Source organism: Bufo bufo, chromosome 3, assembly GCF_905171765.1.
Source record: "Bufo bufo chromosome 3, aBufBuf1.1, whole genome shotgun sequence".
NCBI classification, from domain to species: domain Eukaryota; kingdom Metazoa; phylum Chordata; class Amphibia; order Anura; family Bufonidae; genus Bufo; species Bufo bufo.
Window position 1 is genome coordinate 705,459,143 of NC_053391.1, and position 22,286 is coordinate 705,481,428.

The following is a 22,286-nucleotide window of genomic DNA, read 5'->3' on the forward strand; positions in this document are numbered from 1 at the left end:
CTGATGACTGGTCTATAGGGGGCTCCTCATGTGTCTGTGTGCAGGTATTACTGATGACATTTCTATAGGGGGCTCCTCATGTCTCTATGTGCAGGTATTACTGATGACATTTCTATAGGGGGCTCCTCATGTGTCTGTGTGCAGGTATTACTGATGACTGGTCTATAGGGGGCTCCTCATGTGTCTGTGTGCAGGTATTACTGATGACCTTTCTATAGGGGGCTCCTCATGTGTCTGTGTGCAGGTATTACTGATGACATTTCTATAGGGGGCTCCTCATGTGTCTGTGTGCAGGTATTACTGATGACTGGTCTATAGGGGGCTCCTCATGTCTCTGTGTGCAGGTATTACTGATGACATTTCTATAAGGGGCTCCTCATGTGACTGTGTGCAGGTATTACTGATGACACTTCTATAGGAGGCTCCTCATGTGACTGTGTGCAGGTATTACTGATGACATTTCTATAGGGGGAGCCTCGTGTCTGTGTGCAGTTATTACTGATGACAGGTCTATAGGGGGCTCCTCATGTGTCTGTGTGCAGGTATTACTGATGACATTTCTATAGGGGGCTCCTCATGTGACTGTGTGCAGGTATTACTGATGACATTTCTATAGGGGGCTCCTCATGTGTCTGTGTGCAGGTATTACTGATGACATTTCTATAGGGGGCTCCTCATGTGTCTGTGTGCAGGTATTACTGATGACATTTCTATAGGGGGCTCCTCATGTGTCTGTGTGCAGGTATTACTGATGACTGGTCTATAGGGGACTCCTCATGTGTCTGTGTGCTGGTATTACTGATTACATTTCTATAGGGGGCTCCTCATGTCTCTATGTGCAGGTATTACTGATGACTGGTCTATAGGGGGCTGCTGCGCTCGGCCTTCCCTAATCTTTTCCCCGTCTCTTCCCAGGAAGCTCTTCTTCAGGTTGCTGTGATGGAGTCCTGGCCGATAGGAACGCGTTTTCCTCCGCTTACCGGACGCTTCTCCCGATCCCGCAGTGCTGATGCTCCTCAACAACCATCCGGTGAGAAGACAGTTTCATTAGTGGATGATGGTGCTCATGTCGGTGATGATGAGAGGTGTGATCCGTCTCTGATCATCTGACGTACATTGCGGCTCTTCACCTTTCCTCCAGTCACATCCAGAGCTGCAGTTTGTTCGCCCTCATACTGCAGGACCTCCCTTCTGATTCAGTGCTCTGCTGTGATGCATTCTGGGAGATGTAGTGCACGGTATGACGGACGTTATTTGTCAGGGGTTTCTAGGTTTGCAGGATGCAGACTAGTGAGTGCAACTCTGGATGTGACTGGAGCAGTGGTTCCCAAGTTGTGAGCCTCTCCCTCTGTCTCCAGCAGGTCCTCAGGACGGTGGCAGCAGGTCTCCTCTGGCTCAGGATCTCCGCCATCTCCTCTCTCAGCCCTCGGGGGAGGGGTCGGCTCTGGCCGGGGGGCTTCTTCGCTTCCTGATGGGGGCGCCCCAGGGCTTTAGTCGTGAGTGGTGGCTGGAGCTGCTGGATCTTCTCGGACTCTTGCGCCCTTTCCGGGAGCGGCTGGCTGGTGAGCGGGGGCGTCTGCTTCCAGCTCTGGAGCGGCTGAACAGACAGTATGAGCGGCACAGGCGTCTCCTCTGCCACCTGGATGTCCCTGGAGCTCTGTGTGCCGCCCTGCCCCCCGACACCTCCACACTCTTTACCCTCCCCGCGGACCTGGAGGAGCACTACCGAGCCCAGCAGACCCCCTTCTATCTACATGACCTTCCACGTTATGTGGGGGACGTAGGAGCCCAGCTGGCAGCTGCAGAGTCCATATGGTGCTGTGGCCCTAAAGGTCTCCCCCGGGCCCTCTGCACAGATATCCCACTGAGGATACAGCCCCACACAGATCCAGGGACCCCGTCCAGGTGAGGGATGGGTTCAAGAATGAAGTGGCTGGAGCAGTGAGACTGTGCACCACATGGTTACATGGAGCAGTGAGACAGTGCTCAGCATGTGTATATGGAGCAGTGAGACAGCGCGCAGCATGTGTGCATGGAGCAGTGATACAGCGCGCAGCATGTGTGCATGGAGCAGTGAGACAGCGCGCAGCATGTGTGCATGGAGCAGTGAGACAGCGCGCAGCATGTGTGCATGGAGCAGGGAGACAGCGCGCAGCATGTGTGCATGGAGCAGTGAGACAGCGCGCAGCATGTGTGCATGGAGCAGGGAGACAGCGCGCAGCATGTGTGCATGGAGCAGGGAGACTGCGCGCAGCATGTGTGCATGGAGCAGGGAGACTGCGCGCAGCATGTGTGCATGGAGCAGGGAGACTGCGCGCATCATGTGTGCATGGAGCAGGGAGACTGCGCGCAGCATGTGTGCATGGAGCAGGGAGACTGCGCGCAGCATGTGTGCATGGAGCAGGGAGACTGCGCGCAGCATGTGTGCATGGAGCAGGGAGACTGCGCGCAGCATGTGTGCATGGAGCAGGGAGACTGCGCGCAGCATGAGTGCATGGAGCAGGGAGACTGCGCGCAGCATGTGTGCATGGAGCAGGGAGACTGCGCGCAGCATGTGTGCATGGAGCAGGGAGACTGCGCGCAGCATGTGTGCATGGAGCAGTGAGACAGCGCGCAGCATGTGTGCATGGAGCAGTGAGACAGCGCGCAGCATGTGTGCAGGGAGACTGCGCGCAGCATGTGTGCAGGGAGACTGCGCGCAGCATGTGTGCAGGGAGACTGCGCGCAGCATGTGTGCAGGGAGACTGCGCGCAGCATGTGTGCAGGGAGACTGCGCGCAGCATGTGTGCAGGGAGACTGCGCGCAGCATGTGTGCAGGGAGACTGCGCGCAGCATGTGTGCAGGGAGACTGCGCGCAGCATGTGTGCAGGGAGACTGCGCGCAGCATGTGTGCAGGGAGACTGCGCGCAGCATGTGTGCAGGGAGACTGCGCGCAGCATGTGTGCAGGGAGACTGCGCGCAGCATGTGTGCAGGGAGACTGCGCGCAGCATGTGTGCAGGGAGACTGCGCGCAGCATGTGTGCAGGGAGACTGCGCGCAGCATGTGTGCAGGGAGACTGCGCGCAGCATGTGTGCAGGGAGACTGCGCGCAGCATGTGTGCAGGGAGACTGCGCGCAGCATGTGTGCAGGGAGACTGCGCGCAGCATGTGTGCAGGGAGACTGCGCGCAGCATGTGTGCAGGGAGACTGCGCGCAGCATGTGTGCAGGGAGACTGCGCGCAGCATGTGTGCAGGGAGACTGCGCGCAGCATGTGTGCAGGGAGACTGCGCGCAGCAGTCGTGCAGGGAGACTGCGCGCAGCAGTCGTGCAGGGAGACTGCGCGCAGCAGTCTCGGTGGCGCCCGGTCTCGTCGGTGTATGGGGAGGCCCAGGAGTCTCATCCATGTCCATTGCACGGCATGTTAGCAGAAAAGAGGATGTCAGGAGTGTGGTGAGACGCGAGGTTGGTGAGACCTCCAAACATTTCTCTTATTTTGTCTCCTCTTCAGTGGGGCCCCTGAGGTGCTGCACCGACCCCTGGAGCATAAGAAGAGTGTAGGGGCCACAAGTCACCCCCTGTCGGGGTACGAGGCTGCGGAGATCCTGGTGCAGTACCGACACCTCGGCAAAGTTGTCTTCCTGTATCTGAACCGAGCCAGCGGGGTCCGGGACTGGTAAGTACCCCCCAGGGGCCCCGAGTGCTGCGCAGTTATCCTGTGCTCATCCTGAGCTGCCTTATGTCTTATACTCCAGGCACAGAAATCTACCTGCAGCTCTGGATGTGACTGGAGTATAACACGAGATATAATTCTGATTGCAGCTCTGTATGTGACTGGAGTATAACACGAGATATAATTCTGATTGCAGCTCTGTATGTGACTGGAGTATAACACGAGATATAATTCTGATTGCAGCTCTGTATGTGACTGGAGTATAACACGAGATATAATTCTGATTGCAGCTCTGTATGTGACTGGAGTATAACACGAGATATAATAACGATTGCAGCTCTGGATGTGACTGGAATATAACACGAGATATAATTCTGATTGCAGCTCTGAATGTGACTGGAGTATTATTACATAATGTTAATGTGCAGTCACAGCCCCTCACCCTCCATCCAGCAGTCTGGTCACAGGTGCTCCCAGCCTAGTGCTCATCTCTGGCCTCGTAAGGCGTGTGCGCTTCCAAATCCTTCCTCAGCCAATGGCTAGAGGTCTCTGTGTATTTAAGGTTCCTGACTGGTGGTGCCTGAGCTTTAAGGTTCCTGGTGAGCAGTAAAGGTGATTGCTCCTGTCTGTCCGGATCTGTTGGTGATTAACCCTGTCTCTTTACTACCCCCCCGCCTGCCTTACCTGTCTCTTTACTACCCCCCCGCCTGCCTTACCTGTCTCTTCACTACCCCCCCACCTGCCTTACCTGTCTCTTCACTACCCCCCCACCTGCCTTACCTGTCTCTTCACTACCCCCCGCCTGCCTTACCTGTCTCTTCACTACCCCCCCACCTGCCTTACCTGTCTCTTCACTACCCCCCCGCCTGCCTTACCTGTCTCTTCACTACCCCCCCCCGCCTGCCTTACCTGTCTCTTCACTACCCCCCCCCCCCGCCTGCCTTACCTGTCTCTTCACTCCCCCCCCCTGCCTGCCTTACCTGTCTCTTCACTACCCCCCCCTGCCTGCCTTACCTGTCTCTTCACTACCCCCCCCCCGCCTGCCTTACCTGTCTCTTCACTACCCCCCCCGCCTGCCTTACCTGTCTCTTCACTAACCCCCGCCTGCCTTACCTGTCTCTTCACTACCCCCCCCCCGCCTGCCTTACCTGTCTCTTCACTACCCCCCCCCCTGCCTTACCTGTCTCTTCACTACCCCCCCCCCCCACCTGCCTTACCTGTCTCTTCACTACCCCCCCGCCTGCCTTACCTGTCTCTTCACTACCCCCCCGCCTGCCTTACCTGTCTCTTCACTACCCCCCCCCCGCCTGCCTTACCTGTCTCTTCACTACCCCCCCGCCTGCCTTACCTGTCTCTTCACTACCCCCCCGCCTGCCTTACCTGTCTCTTCACTACCCCCCCCGCCTGCCTTACCTGTCTCTTTACTACCCCCCTGCCTGTCTCTTCACTAACCCCCCTGCCTGTCTCTTCACTAACCCCCCTGCCTGTCTCTTCACTAACCCCCCTGCCTGTCTCTTCACTAACCCCCCTGCCTGTCTCTTCACTAACCCCCCTGCCTGTCTCTTCACTAACCCCCCTGCCTGTCTCTTCACTAACCCCCCTGCCTGTCTCTTCATTCCCCCCCCCTCCCCTGCCTGTGTCTTCAGTGATCTGCATCTAGCCTGAGGCCCTGTTCACACTGTACCTGCGGTGTTGGGGGTTCCTATGGATCAGCTGGCAGTTGCACCAGGACCATCTCAGGATGTAGCGGTCTAGTGGCTTCCCCATGGCCCTCAGGGATTGGCCTGAAGAGTTGGCACAGTGGGTCCACACTCGCTGATCTGTGACCATTCTCTACAGCTCTGGATGTGGCTGGAGGAGAAGACATAACTGACTGCAGCTCTGGATGTGGCTGGAGAGTAAGACGTGACTGTGACTGCAGCTCTGGATGTGGCTGGAGAGTAAGACGTGACTGTGACTGCAGCTCTGGATGTGGCTGGAGAGTAAGACGTGACTGTGACTGCAGCTCTGGATGTGGCTGGAGAGTAAGACGTGACTGTGACTGCAGCTCTGGATGTGGCTGGAGAGTAAGACGTGACTGCAGCTCTGGATGTGGCTGGAGAGTAAGACGTGACTGTGACTGCAGCTCTGGATGTGGCTGGAGAGTAAGACGTGACTGCAGCTCTGGATGTGGCTGGAGAGTAAGACGTGACTGTGACTGCAGCTCTGGATGTGGCTGGAGAGTAAGACGTGACTGTGACTGCAGCTCTGGATGTGGCTGGAGAGTAAGACGTGACTGTGACTGCAGCTCTGGATGTGGCTGGAGAGTAAGACGTGACTGTGACTGCAGCTCTGGATGTGGCTGGAGAGTAAGACGTGACTGCAGCTCTGGATGTGGCTGGAGAGTAAGACGTGACTGTGACTGCAGCTCTGGATGTGGCTGGAGAGTAAGACGTGACTGCAGCTCTGGATGTGGCTGGAGAGTAAGAAGTGACTGTGACTGCAGCTCTGGATGTGGGTGGAGAGTAAGACGTGACTGTGACTGCAGCTCTGGATGTGGCTGGAGAGTAAGACGTGACTGCAGCTCTGGATGTGGCTGGAGAGTAAGAAGTGACTGTGACTGCAGCTCTGGATGTGGGTGGAGAGTAAGACGTGACTGTGACTGCAGCTCTGGATGTGGGTGGAGAGTAAGACGTGACTGTGACTGCAGCTCTGGATGTGGCTGGAGAGTAAGACGTGACTGCAGCTCTGGATGTGGCTGGAGAGTAAGACGTGACTGTGACTGCAGCTCTGGATGTGACTGCAGTAGTGGGGTTGGAGTGCCTCCAGCAGAGATCCACCACCCCCAGATCATGTCTCTTCCCCGCAGCTTCTATGACCTCAGGGTCACCCCCGTCTCCCGCCGTCACCCGGAGCACTTTCTCTTTTCACCCTTCGGAATTCTCTATGTGAACCCCGTGAGCGGCTCGGAGGTGCAGGAGCTGGGGGCCTGGCATCGGGAGTCCGTCCTGTGCCGCAGCCTGAGGAGGATCCCCTTCTGCCGAGACTTCCTGACCAGGAGAGCCTTCAGATGGTGAGAGTCTTTGGCAACAGCAGCACAGAGCATGTCAGGAGAGGATTGTAAAGAGGGCTGGATTCTGTATGCATATAACCGCAGCACAGAGTATTTTAGGAGAGGATTGTAGAGGACAGGGCTGGATTCCGTGTGTGTAACAGCAGCGCAGAGTATTTCAGGAGATAATTGTAGAGGACAGGGCTGGATTCTTTGTGCGTGTAACAGCAGCGCAGAGTATTTCAGGGGGGTCGGGAGTCGCTCTGGATGTTGGTGACTCATTGTCTTGTGTCTTCAGGTGGAGGAGATGTGTGCGGAGGACGTGTTTTCTCAGGCGCAGCGCCATGTTGAGCCGCAGACTGCTCACCAGCGTCCCCCATTACACCGCTGCCCTGCATCACATCAACAGGTACGTGCAGCACCTCCTGATCCTGCAGTCCCATCCAGAGCTGTGCTCACAATTCTGCTCCGGTATGCGATTGATCATCAGTGTCACATTGTGGGAGGGGGGGGTCTGACATCCGACACCCCGCTGATCAGCTCTATGAAGAGACGGCAGCGGTCAGAGCTCTGCTGTCTCCTCCGTTTATCTGCTAGTCATCAGTGTGATTACAGCTCAGGCCGTGTTCACCTCACCGCACCCCTCCCTAACATATATGGTGGAGGGGATGGGATGCAACAGTGCATCGCGCCATCTGGTACAGTCCAGTAAAAAAACGATACGGAACACCATAGTGACCAGCGCTGTATGGCATCCGTGAACTTCTGTGGACGGCTCTGTAGTAGCCACCACTAGAGGGAGCTCACTACATACAGATTATCCAGCCACCACTAGAGGGAGCTCACTACATACAGATTATACAGCCACCACTAGGGGGAGCTCACTACATACAGATTATACAGCCTCTACTAGGGGGAGCTCACTACATACAGATTATACAGCCATCACTAGAGGAAGCTCACTACATACAGATTATACAGCCTCTACTAGAGGGAGCTCACTACATGCAGATTATACAGCCTCTACTAGAGGGAGCTCACTACATACAGATTATACAGCCATCACTAGAGGAAGCTCACTACATACAGATTATACAGCCACCACTAGAGGGAGCTCACTACATTCAGATTATACAGCCTCTACTAGAGGGAGCTCACTACATACAGATTATACAGCCTCTACTAGAGGGAGCTCACTACATACAGATTATACAGCCACCACTAGAGGGAGCTCACTACATACAGATTATACAGCCACCACTAGAGGGAGCTCACTACATACAGATTATACATCCACCACTAGAGGGAGCTCACTACATACAGATTATACAGCCACCACTAGAGGGAGCTCACTACACACAGATTATACAGCCACCACTAGGGGGAGGTCACTACATACAGATTATGCAGCCACCACTAGAGGGAGCTCACTACATACAGATTATACAGCCACCACTAGAGGGAGCTCACTACATACAGATTATACAGCCACCACTAGAGGGAGCTCACTACATACAGATTATACAGCCACCACTAGAGGGAGCTCACTACATACAGATTATACAGCCACCACTAGAGGGAGCTCACTACATACAGCCACCACTAGAGGGAGCTCACTACATACAGATTATACAGCCACCACTAGAGGGAGCTCACTACATACAGATTATACAGCCACCACTAGAGGGAGCTCACTACATACAGATTATACAGCCACCACTAGGGGGAGCTCACTACATACAGATTATACAGCCACCACTAGAGGGAGCTCACTTTATACAGATTATACAGCCATCACTAGAGGGAGCTCACTACATACAGATTATACAGCCACCACTAGAGGGAGCTCACTACATACAGATTAAACAGCCACCACTAGAGGGAGCTCACTACATACAGATTATACAGCCACCACTAGAGGGAGCTCACTTTATACAGATTATACAGCCATCACTAGAGGGAGCTCACTACATACAGATTATACAGCCATCACTAGAGGGAGCTCACTACATACAGATTATACAGCCACCACTAGAGGGAGCTCACTACATACAGATTATACAGCCACCACTAGAGGGAGCTCACTACATACAGCCACCACTAGAGGGAGCTCACTACATACAGATTATACAGTCACCACTAGAGGGAGCTCACTACATACAGATTATACAGCCTCTACTAGGGGGAGCTCACTACATACAGATTATACAGCCATCACTAGAGGAAGCTCACTACATACAGATTATACAGCCACCACTAGAGGGAGCTCACTACATACAGATTATACAGCCACCACTAGAGGGAGCTCACTACATACAGCCACAACTAGAGGGAGCTCACTACATACAGATTATACAGTCACCACTAGAGGGGGCTCACTACATACAGATTATACAGCCACCACTAGAGGGAGCTCACTACATACAGATTATACAGCCACCACTAGGGGGAGCTCACTACATAGAGATTATACAGCCTCTACTAGGGGGAGCTCACTACATACAGATTATACAGCCATCACTAGAGGAAGCTCACTACATACAGATTATACAGCCACCACTAGAGGGAGCTCACTACATTCAGATTATACAGCCTCTACTAGAGGGAGCTCACTACATACAGATTATACAGCCACCACTAGAGGGAGCTCACTACATACAGATTATACATCCACCACTAGAGGGAGCTCACTACATACAGATTATGCAGCCACCACTAGAGGGAGCTCACTACATACAGATTATGCAGCCACCACTAGAGGGAGCTCACTACATACAGATTATACAGCCACCACTAGAGGGAGCTCACTACATACAGATTATACAGCCACCACTAGAGGGAGCTCACTACATACAGATTATACAGCCACCACTAGAGGGAGCTCACTACATACAGATTATACAGCCACCACTAGAGGGAGCTCACTACATACAGCCACCACTAGAGGGAGCTCACTACATACAGATTGTACAGTCACCACTAGAGGGAGCTCACTAATTACAGATTATACAGCCACCACTAGAGGGAGCTCACTACATGCAGATTATACAGCCTCTACTAGGGGGAGCTCACTACATACAGATTATACAGCCATCACTAGAGGAAGCTCACTACATACAGATTATACAGCCACCACTAGAGGGAGCTCACTACATACAGATTATACAGCCACCACTAGAGGGAGCTCACTACATGCAGATTATACAGCCACCACTAGAGGGAGCTCACTACATACAGATTATACAGCCACCACTAGAGGGAGCTCACTACATACAGATTATACAGCCACCACTAGAGGGAGCTCACTACATACAGATTATACAGCCATCACTAGAGGAAGCTCACTACATACAGATTATACAGCCTCTACTAGAGGGAGCTCACTACATACAGATTATACAGTTACCACTAGAGGGAGCTCACGACATACAGATTATACAGCCTCTACTAGAGGGAGCTCACTACATACAGATTATACAGTCACCACTAGAGGGAGCTCACTGCATACAGATTATACAGTCACCACTAGAGGGAGCTCACTACATACAGATTATACAGTCACCACTAGAGGGAGCTCACTACATACAGATTATACAGTCACCACTAGAGGGAGCTCACTACATACAGATTATACAGCCACCACTAGAGGGAGATCACTACATACAGATTATACAGCCACCACTAGAGGGAGATCACTACATACAGATTATACAGCCACCACTAGAGGGAGCTCACTACATACAGATTATACAGTCACCACTAGAGGGAGCTCACTACATACAGATTATACAGTCACCACTAGAGGGTGCTCACTGCATACAGATTATACAGTCACCACTAGAGGGAGCTCACTACATACAGATTATACAGTCACCACTAGAGGGAGCTCACTGCATACAGGTTATAAAGCCACCACTAGAGGGAGCTCACTACATACAGATTATACAGCCACCACTAGGGGGAGCTCACTACATACAGATTATACAGCCACCACTAGAGGGAGCTCACTACATGCAGATTATACAGCCACCACTAGGGGGAGCTCACTACATACAGATTATACAGCCATTATGTTTTTTAAAGTGCCATTAATTCCATGTACATCCAGCTGTGGTTACACAGACATAAAAAACACTGCAAACAAGAAACTATTAACAGACTGATACAAAGGGGGGAGGACCCTGCCCACAAGAGCTTACAATCTACAAGGGAAGGGGAGAACACAGCAGGTTAGGGTATAGGCTGCCTTTGTGGCTGTGTGGTGGCAGCATGGTCATTGCAGATGGTGGGCTTTCCTAAAAAGGTGGGTTTTCAGGTTACTCTTGAAGGTGTGGATGTTGGGGGAGAGCAGAGGTGGGTGACGACAAGGCCTAGTGTGTGTCCGTCTCTGCGGGTGGCTGCGGAGGACCATGGTGTAAGGCAAAGGAGGCGGTAAGAGGGGAGTTTAAAGGCGTTTGAGTTTTTCGTGTCAATAGGGATGTTGAAATCCCCCATGATAATGGAGGGGATGTCTGCAGAGAGGAAGAGAAGAAGCCAGGCATTGAAATGGTCGAGAAAGGTAGAAGCCATCATCTACCGTCCACCAGGCCCTGCTATTTGAAGGTTGCAGGGAGAGATGTGGATGGAGTGGACTTCGAAAGTGGAGAGGTTGTGAAATGGTGGAGATGGGTTGAAGGAGCAGTTTCCTTATGAGAGGAGGCCGACACCACCACAATGTTGGTCTGGAGGGGGGGTGGAGATAAAGAGGTCGTGGATGTAGGAGAGTTTGTTACAAATGGAACGTGAGTTCTGTAATGCTCCAGATAGAGGGTGGGGGGGGGGCAGGGGGCAGGTGAATGGGTGCGAGGTTAGAGGAATGAGAGACGTCAGTGGCAGGGGCTTTGTAATGGAGATGAAATGGTGGGGGCAAGGTGAGGGGGGCCTGGATTAGATGATGTCTCCAGCAATCAGGAGAAGTAGATGGAGGGTTAGCAGGTGAGTGTAGGATAGAGGTGGCCGGCCATGTTTAGATGAGCAGATCTGAGTGTCTGAGAGGAGTTGAGCAGAAGTGGCTGTGGAGAGGGTAGTAGGGGCGGTGAGATATAGAGCTGTGTCGGGTTTAGGTATAGTTTATAACGTCTGGACCCACCAAAGGTCCTCTTTGAATGTGGCACTTAGATGTGCACCCAAATGACCAGGGCCAGAAATGACCACATACCTCTAATATATGCGAATGAATGATCCCAGGAGTGAAGAGCTGGCTGGCGCATTCGCTCTAATTAGACAGATGCAAGCAAAAAGCCTAAACCGATTTCCTCTACAGAAAGCATTGAGAAAAGCATGTCTGTCAGTTTGGTTGGAGACGGGCTTGCTGGTGTCAGTGGTGCAAGATACACCACTAGGGGAGCTCACTACATACAGACTATGGGGGATGAGTTTCTTGATATCGGAGACTGTGGGTAGTAGTCAGATGTTGGGAGGTGTGGCACCAAGCTGAGGCGTTCCCTCCTCCTGGATTTGGGAGCTTGGAATACCTGTAGCTTCCTGTGTGACCTCCAGTAACTGCTCACTCTGACAACTCCTATTGCTCAGGACGCATCGATCACCCGTCACGAGCTGATTTTGTGACACGGGGCAGTTCCTAGGAGCGCTCCCTCCCGATAATTGACCCGTGTAGAGAGGCCTTAAGATAGAACAGCCAGCAGAACAGATGTGACAGGAGGATTAGACATCATGTAGCTCCTCGGCGGTATAGTCAGAGGTTACATGAAGTGGGAGGGTTTATTACAAGACGTCACGTATATCCCATGTAGTGTCGCATATAATGGCCTCACTGTCTTTCACCCATCCAGGTTTCTCCAGGAATTGGCACAGCTGTCCTGGCTTCCTGCACACGTCTCTAATCCGATTACTATAGATCAATTAGACGCAGAGCAAAGCCTTAGAAGGTCCACCGCCAAAAGTCACCTGTGCAGCCTCCTGAGCCTAGCCTCCCAGATTCTGGACATGGTAAGATATGAGGAGGATCAGGGGAATGTCCTGTGACTGACGGGTAAGATAGGAGGAGAATCAGGGGAACGTCCTGTTGCAGTGGCCAGGTTTGGGGTGGCTTCAACGCTATGCTGGGTCCCCTGGACACCGTCAAGTTGTCACCACGTGTTGCTCTCCGGAAGGGATGGTAAGGAATCGTGCACCCCAATGGGAAATAAGTCCAGAGAGTCAGGGTCTGCAGTAACCAGTATGCTTCTTTACTGGAGGAATTCAGGTGCAAAACAATACAGGCGAGGCATAGGGCTGGCTCCTCCAGTCTCCTCCCTGAGACGAGGCATAGGGCTGGCTCCTCCAGTCTCCTCCCTGAGACGAGGCATAGGGCTGGCTCCTCCAGTCTCCTCCCTGAGACGAGGCATAGGGCTGGCTCCTCCAGTCTCCTCCCTGAGACGAGGCATAGGGCTGGCTCCTCCAGTCTCCTCCCTGAGACGAGGCATAGGGCTGTCTCCTCCCTGAGACGAGGCATAGGGCTGACTCCTCCAGTCTCCTCCCTGAGACGAGGCATAGGGCTGACTCCTCCAGTCTCCTCCCTGAGACGAGGCATAGGGCTGGCTCCTCCAGTCTCCTCCCTGAGACGAGGCATAGGGCTGGCTCCTCCAGTCTCCTCCCTGAGACGAGGCATAGGGCTGGCTCCTCCAGTCTCCTCCCTGAGACGAGGCATAGGGCTGGCTCCTCCAGTCTCCTCCCTGAGACAAGGTATAGGATTGGCTCCTCCAGTCTCCTCCCTGAGACGAGGCATAGGGCTGTCTCCTCCCTGAGACGAGGCATAGGGCTGTCTCCTCCCTGAGACGAGGCATAGGGCTGTCTCCTCCCTGAGACGAGGCATAGGGCTGTCTCCTCCCTGAGATGAGGCATAGGGCTGTCTCCTCCCTGAGACGAGGCATAGGGCTGTCTCCTCCCTGAGACGAGGCATAGGGCTGTCTCCTCCCTGAAACGAGGCATAGGGCTGTCTCCTCCCTGAGACGAGGCATAGGGCTGGCTCCTCCAGTCTCCTCCCTGAGACGAGGCATAGGGCTGGCTCCTCCAGTCTCCTCCCTGAGACGAGGCATAGGGCTGGCTCCTCCAGTCTCCTCCCTGAGACGAGGCATAGGGCTGGCTCCTCCAGTCTCCTCCCTGAGACGAGGCATAGGGCTGGCTTCTCCAGTCTCCTCCCTGAGACGAGGCATAGGGCTGGCTCCTCCAGTCTCTTCTGGTCACTCGGTAGTCTTGCAGAGTCTCCCCTCCAAGCACTGGTCCCTAACTTCAGCACACTAGGGGCTCTGACTGCTCTCCTTATATACAGTTTTAGCTAGACTAGAACCTTCTAGTGGGAGGGGTGGAGTGGAGAAACTCAGCACAAACAGATACAATGTTTCAGCTCCTGTCTGTTATAGACGTGCATTAGATCTTCAGTGATTCTCAATGGTAATGACACAGCAGGTTTTACAGACAAAAACAAGTTTCCAGACATAACAGAACTAAAACCAGACATTAACACCTTCAGGACCCTGCCATTTTTCATCTTAAGGACCAGGCCATTTTATGCAAATCTGACATGTCACTTTATGTGGTGATAACTTTAAAATGCTTTTGCTTATTGAGGCCATTCTGAGATTGTTTTCTCGTCACATATTGTACTTAATGACCGTAGTAAATTTTAGTCAAAATTTACAAAAAAAATTGAAAAAAATCACACTTTTCAAAATTTCTATTTCTCTGCTTTTAAAACAAAACAGATAGTGATACCTCCTAAAATAGTTATTATTTTACATTCCCCATATGTCTACTTCATGTTTGGATCATTTTGTAAATGACATTTTCTTTTTTTTCGGACATTAGAAGGCTTAGAAGTTTAGAAGCAAATCTTAAAATTAAGAATTTCCAAAACCCAATTTTTAAGGACCAGTTCAGGTCTGAAGTCACTTTGTGAGGCTTACATAATAGAAACCACCCATAAATTGGACATTTTGGAATCTACACCCCTCAAGGTATTCAAAACTGATTTTACAAACTTTGTTAACCCTTTAGGTGTTGCACAAGAATGAAAGGAAAATGTAGATGAAATTTCTGAATTTAACTTTTTTGGGCAGATTTTCCTTCCCCCCCCGCTAACAAAGCAAGGGTTAACAGCCAAACAAAACTCAATATTTATGGCCCTGATTCTGTAGTTTACAGAAACATCCCATATGTGGTCGTAAACTGCTGTATGGGCACACGGCAGAGCGCAGAAGGAAAGGAGCTCCATATGGTTTTTGGAAGGCAGATTTCACTGGGATAATTTTTAAGCTGCCATGTCACATTTGAAGCCCCCCTGATGCACCCCTAGAGTAGAAACTCCCCAAAAAATTACCCAATTTTGGAAACTACTGGATAAGGTGGCAGTTTTGTTGGTACTATTTTAGGGTACATATGATTTTTTTGGTTGTTCTATATTACACTTTTTGTGAGGCAAGGTAACAAAAAATAGCTGTTTTGGCACCGTTTTTATTTTTTTGTTATTTACAACATTCATCTGTCAGGTTAGATCATGAGGTATTTTTATAGAGCAGGTTGTCACGGACGCGACAATACCAAATATGACTTTTTTTGGGGTTGTTTGTTTCAGTTTTACATAATAAAGCATTTTTGAAAAAAAAAATTTTTTTCGGTGTCTCCATATTCTGAAAGCCATAGTTTTTTGGTTTTTTTTGCGACTGTCTTATGTAGGGGCTCATTTTTTTTTTTTCGGTATCAGATGACTGGTACTATTTTAGAATGCATATGACTTTTTGATCGCTTGGTATTGCACTTTTTGTGATGTAAGGTGACAAAAAATTATTGTTTTAGTACAGTTTTTTCTTCTTTTTTTTTCTACGGCGTTCAGGGTGAGGTGGTGGATCATGTGATATTTTTGTAGAGTCGGTGGTTACGGACGTGGCAATACCCAAAATGTGTTTTGTTTTTTTTTATAAATTTTTTTACAATTTTACGTGTTTTACAGTATTTTGGTAATTATTTTTTTTTACTTGAAACTAATTTTTTGATTATAAAAAACACTATATATATATATGTTGGTAAGGCTGATTAGTCAGCCTGCATTTGTGGGAGGGGCGGAGGCTCTTCATATATGAGCCACACCTTCACTTCCAGGCGTGTGTTTTCAGGTGCCCAGCTGCTGCTGGGTGTTATTAGCTTCTCTGGTGGTCGGAGTCTTTCTTTGCAGCATGGAGCTTGTTATTTTGCTCTCTGCTACTGTGGCATGCACGCGCCATACTATGTAAGTAGGTTGGGCCGAGGCCGTCTCTCCTGGCCGGTCGGAACCGTCTTTGCCTCAGAATCTGCTACCTCAGGTTTGCTCGTTGGGCCTAAATACTTCTATTTCTTTTCAACTTTGTTTGTTGGTAATAGGAGTTAGTTCCTATAAATCTTACAAGTTTCACTTTGCTTCGTTCGTCTCGTATGTAAAGTTACTTCAGCCGGTTTGCTGTAAAAATAGTTACCCGGCCTGCACGTGATGTCACGTTTGGAGATCGGACGCAGCTGTTATTGTTTAGGCCTCATGCTGTAGCTGTTCCTTGCCATGTGTCTCCCCCCAGCTGCGTTTATACCAAATTTCATGCTCTGCTTATACCCAAAGTTGTGTTCACACTTCTACTGCTACACCAGGTCGTATACCCCACCAAAGCCGCTTTCCATGTCTGCTGTCACATCAAGTTAATTGTCTGTTCACATCCAAAGCTGCGTCCGCATGTCTGCTTTCACATCTTGTCCTACACTCCTTTCACTACTAGAGCTGCGTCCACGTGTCTGCTTTCGCATCACGTCAATACTCTGCTCACTTCCAGGTTGCATTTATATGTCTGCTTTATACCATGCTTTTCATGCGCTACCCATACTCAGAGCTGCGCCCATACCATGTTTTTTTTAGGTACCACTCACATCCAAAGCTGCATTCACCCATTTGTTGTTACATCATGTGTTGTACTCTGCTCACACTCAAAGCTGCATTCTCCTGTTCATTGCTACGTCATTGTTTTGCTCAATCCCACTGGGGCAGTCTGCACCCACCGCTCTGGTACCTCTCTCCCGACAAACATAACTGCGTTCTTTTCAGGCTTACGTTCCCTTCCTCGGTGGTCTGTTACATTCCATAGGCCTACTTTTTGTTTTAATCCTGGTTCATATTCACTCAGACTGGTCTCCTTTTACTTCTGGTTCGTATTCACTCAGCTTGGTCTCCTGCCCCAGTTCACCAAACAGCTCCTCAGCAGAGGTCAGTGGGCCAGTAAGTTTCCTGCTATGTTTTCACAAGCTGTTTATTTGTTTGTCATGATAAGAGACTTCTCTTAGCGAACTTGCGATGCCTCAGGCTCTTGTTTTTTCTCCCATATCTGTTTCAATTTCATGTTTACCTTTATGGTTCGCGGTGGTTAGTGTTTTATGTATGCACGTGCTTCGGATTACTAATGTCTATATTTTTAACGCCTGTTGGCAGTCATCTTCCTTAGGCCACCTTCTAGCCAATCCAATCATTCAAGTCGCTTCATATGCCATCAGGTCCAGCTTACGTTTTAACTACTTATCGTCACTGCAACGTCATCCCTCTGTCTTCGGGGGCCCTTTGACTGATCCGGCCTCATGGCTCCGGGGGCCCCATGACCGTTTTTTCATGTTTTGTTTGGGTTAGGGGTACGACATGGTTGTAGGCTGATTTGTGTTCCAGTTTGCTGTTGGAGGGGGTCATGGTTTATGCGAGTCCCAGGCATTCTGGTGCTGAATAAGTGGTTTATTAAAAAAAAAAAAAAAAAATTCATAAGAGGCTCGCACGAGTGGCTCTTCGCTTATAGGACCTCACGACTGGCATCGTCATTCGTAGTTCGCATGGTCATCTGATACTTGTTCCGCCATAAGAGGCTTTCACGCATGGCTCCTGCCATAAGAGGCTCTCACGCATGGCTCCCGCCATAGGGGGACTCACTCTCACGCATGGCTCCCGCCATAGGGGGACTCACTCTCACGCATGGCTCCCGCCATAGGGAGACTCACTCTCACGCATGGCTCCCGCCATAGGGGGACTCACTCTCACGCATGGCTCCCGCCATAGGGGGACTCACTCTCACGCCTGGCTCCCGCCATAGGGGGACTCTCACGCCTGGCTCCCGCCATAGGGGGACTCTCACGCCTGGCTCCCGCCATAGGGGGACTCTCACGCCTGGCTCCCGCCATAGGGGGACTCTCACGCCTGGCTCCCGCCATAGGGGGACTCTCACGCACGCATGGCTCCCGCCATAGGGGGACTCTCACGCATGGCTCCCGTCATAGGGGGACTCTCACGCATGGCTCTTGGCTTAGAGGATTTCACAATTGTCATCGACATTGGTAGGTCATACGGCCATCTGATACTATTTTCCATGGCACACCTTTCAGAAGTTTCTTTTGTTCATTTATATTTTACAGATTGGTACTTGCGGTTCATTTCAGCCTCATTTCATTAAGAAGCTTTACCCCATGTCTTTCTCTTTCTAGGTTATCGAGTCCCAGTTGATTACTAAACCCGTTGGGTTAAGCCCCAATCTTTTCCCCAGCCGTCCTTAATTCTAAGGTTCGCATCCTGGCCCCATGGGCCCCTGGTGGTTGCTTCGGCCCCATGGCTTCAGGGGTCCGACCAACGGTTGTCAGTCCACCTGTGCAGCTATGCTTTTGAATGACATATCTTTACCTGCTTGCCAGCTTATTTTATTCAGGTTTAATTTTAGTTTGTCTGTTATCTCAATTTTCTGTCACCTTTCCCTTCGTCTTTTCAGGTCATGCAGTTGAACTCATATTGGGGTCACCTTCCACGTCAGTCAGGTCTCGTTCCTAACTATATTTCGCCTTGCATGTTCATTCGGGGGCCCGATGACCGCTTCGGCCCCATGGCTTCGGGGGCCCGATGACCGCTTCGGCCCCATGGCTTCGGGGGCCCGATGACCGCGTTCGGCCCCATGGCTTCGGGGGCCCGATGACCGCTTCGGCCCCATGGCTTCGGGGGCCCGATGACCGCTTCGCCCCATGGCTTCGGGGGCCCGATGACCGGCTTCGGCCCCATGGCTTCGGGGGCCCGATGACCGGCTTCGGCCCCATGGCTTCGGGGGGCCCGATGACCGCTTCGGCCCCATGGGCTTCGGGGGCCCGATGACCGCTTCGGCCCCATGGCTTTCGGGGGCCCGATGACCGCTTCGGCCCATGGCTTCGGGGGCCCGATGACCGCTTCGGCCCCATGGCTTCGGGGGCCCGATGACCGCTTCGGCCCCATGGCTTCGGGGGCCCGATGACCGCTTCGGCCCCATGGCTTCGGGGGCCCGATGACCGCTTCGGCCCCATGGCTTCGGGGGCCCGATGACCGCTTCGGCCCCATGGCTTCGGGGCCCGATGACCCGCTTCGGCCCCATGCTTCGGGGGCCCGATGACTGTTTTCAGTCCTGCTGGGCTGATTGCCTGGTTGGGTTGTCCATATGTGCATCTGGGCTGATTTGGCCCCTATGTATCGCATACATACCTGCTTCCCTAATTTCCTAATAATCCATGTTGATTGCTAACTTTATGTTTTGACCGCAAACTGGTCCGGTTCGCCCTACAGCATCATTGTCATGTCTTACGCAGATATTTCGTCTTTCTTTAATTGTTCATGCTTTCGTTCAGGTCCTGCCAGAGGAAGAACAAGTAGGGCAATTCCCTCTAACATTTCAGTCTCTGATCGTAGTCGATCATATCTTGTCAACCAGGTCCCCGCGCAAAGTCTTTGCCTTTTTTAACCACGACCAGGAATTCATTTTCAGATAGTAGGGTCGGTCTTCACGTCTCAAGCGTAAAAACAATTCTCAGGGGCACACAGTAGAACAACGCGCGGACCACGGCTAGCAGTTAGCTGTTGTCTGGGAACTATTCAAGGATTCTCTTCCTATCTACATGGTTCTTTTGGCCCTCATTCCTGCATAGTCTGGGCAGTTAGGTTTCGGTCCCATGATCTCCTGGGGCTAGGACATTGCCAGTACTTGCACTAGAACTAAACTTTACAAGTTTCAGTTGGTTTTTTATGATCCATTTCACAACGTATTCCCGGTCCTCCATTCCGCTTTGGGACAGTATCCGCAATATTGAGCATCATGTCTCTGGCCTTGTCATCCACAAGATGGGTTGTAGGTCTCCTACTGGTCTTGCCTCATATACTCCGAATTTTCGCTCTAGATCCCTGACGCCTTGCAGTTGGCTTGGGGATTAGTTTGCACATGCCATTCGAATTCCTTGTCTACCCTACTTGGCTTGGTTTTTGCCCACTTATAGGCCTACCCACGATCATGGCTTAGGGCACACAACAAGCCATTTAGTCAGGTCAGCTAAGACACGCCTAGCTGGGTTAGATTGTTCCCGTTGTTTCTCTCCCTAGGGTTCTTCGGATACCTCTTGGCCGTAGCCATGACCACAAATATATATATATATATATATATATATGAGAGAGAGAGATATTTCAAAGAAGAGGCAGCACTCCAGAGTATCAGTAAAAACGACCCACTTTAGAAAGACTGCAAGGAGCAGTTGAAACGTTGCACAGGGGAATTAAAGTGGGTCGTTTTTACTGATACTCTGGAGTGCTGCCTCTTCTTTGAAGTCTCTATAACCATATTTGACCGAATTGCCTAAGGTCAGAGGATTCTGCACCCGATTACATCTACAAGTGCTGCTGCTCTTTCTTTGTATTGTGTGTGTGTGTGTGTGTGTGTGTGTGTGTGTGTGTGTGTATATATATATATATATATATATATATATAATACAGTACAGACCAAAAGTTTGGACACACCTTCTCATTCAAAGAGTTTTCTTTATTTTCATGACTATGAAGACATCAAAACTATGAATTAACACATGTGGAATTATATACATAACAAACAAGTGTGAAACAACTGAAAATATGTCATATTCTAGGTTCTTCAAAGTAGCCACCTTTTGCTTTGATTACTGCTTTGCACACTCTTGGCATTCTCTTGATGAGCTTCAAGAGGTAGTCCCCTGAAATGGTTTTCACTTCACAGGTGTGCCCTGTCAGGTTTAATAAGTGGGATTTCTTGCCTTATAAATGAGGTTGGGACCATCAGTTGCGTTGAGGAGAAGTCAGGTGGATACACAGCTGATAGTCCTACTGAATAGACTGTTAGAATTTGTATTATGGCAAGAAAAAAGCAGCTAAGTAAAGAAAAACAAGTGGCCATCATTACTTTAAGAAATGAAGGTCAGTCAGTCAGACGGAAAATTGGGAAAACTTTGAAAGTAAGGGCTATTTGACCATGAAGGAGAGTGATGGGGTGCTGCGCCAGATGACCTGGCCTCCACAGTCACCGGACCTGAACCCAATCGAGATGGTTTGGGGTGAGCTGGACCGCAGAGTGAAGGCAAAAGGGCCAACAAGTGTTAAGCATCTCTGGGAACTCCTTCAAGACTGTTGGAAGACCATTTCAGGGGACTACCTCTTGAAGCTCATCAAGAGAATGCCAAGAGTGTGCAAAGCAGTAATCAAAGCAAAAGGTGGCTACTTTGAAGAACCTAGAATATGACATATTTTCTGTAGTTTCACACTTGTTTGTTATGTATATAATTCCACATGTGTTAATTCATAGTTTTGATGCCTTCATAGTCATGAAAATAAAGAAAACTCTTTGAATGAGAAGGTGTGTCCAAACTTTTGGTCTGTACTGTGTGTATATATATTTTTATATTATATATATTTTTTATTTTTTTGTCCCACTCTGGGACTTCAACTTCTGGATCTGATCCCCTCTGCAATGCATTACAATACAACCTGTACTGTAATGCATTGTCTGTCAGCCTAAGGCTCTATTCACACGTCCGCAATTTCGTTCCGCCTTTTGCGGAATGGAATTGCGGACCCATTAATTTCTATGGGGCCGCACAATGTGCAGCCCGGCTCTGGAAATGCGGACCCGAAAAAAATAGAACATGTCTTATTCTTGTCCGCAATAGCGGACAAGAATAGGCATATTCTATTAGTGCCAACGATGTGCGGTCCGCAAAATGCGGAACGCACATTGCCGGTGTCCGTGTTTTGCGGATCCGCAAATCACTACGGACGTTTGAATGGACCCTAAAGGGGCTAGATCTCGCAGGCTTCCGCAGAAGGCAAGCTCCGATGCCTATGGAAAGTATCGGGCTGTCATCGGGTTCCCGTCACTGCAGGGTGGGGACCCGATGGGGAAGCAGAGGGCACCCTTACCCTCTGCATGCCACGGGCTGCTTTGACCGCGGCATACAAGGGGTGAACATGCTGGCATCGGTGTTTTCACCGATGCCGGCGTATGCAGCAGGGGCCTGGCTGTCAGTAACTGCTGGGACATTGCCCCTGGTCCTCAAGTCACGTCCACCAGAACCGTACATGTACAGCGCGGGTCCTTAAGGGGTTAAAAGGTCGGGCTTTTTGGTGGTAAACAAGTCTGGGTTTTTCCCTCCAAAACATGGTCTTCTTTAACCCCTTCCCGACCAGCACTGTAACAGTGCTGACCGCAACATAGAAGGGGTTTGCTGCGGGTGAGGGAGCCCATCGGGTCCCCGCGCTGCTGTGACGGGGACCC

The 22,286-nt window shown here is 50.7% G+C and overlaps 1 protein-coding gene across 1 annotated transcript in view; it reads left to right on the top strand.

Annotated features, from left to right (window-relative positions):
* Positions 1-1,408: 1,408 nt before the first annotated feature.
* Positions 1,409-22,286, top strand: part of DNHD1 (dynein heavy chain domain 1) — a 108,575-nt gene continuing 87,697 nt past the window's right edge. The window contains exons 1-5 of the mRNA XM_040426760.1: positions 1,409-1,905; positions 3,489-3,653; positions 6,499-6,702; positions 6,980-7,090; positions 12,513-12,669. Of these exons, the coding sequence (XP_040282694.1) occupies positions 1,472-1,905; positions 3,489-3,653; positions 6,499-6,702; positions 6,980-7,090; positions 12,513-12,669 (1,071 nt within the window). The 5' untranslated portion in view covers positions 1,409-1,471. The remainder of the gene's footprint in view (positions 1,906-3,488; positions 3,654-6,498; positions 6,703-6,979; positions 7,091-12,512; positions 12,670-22,286) is intronic.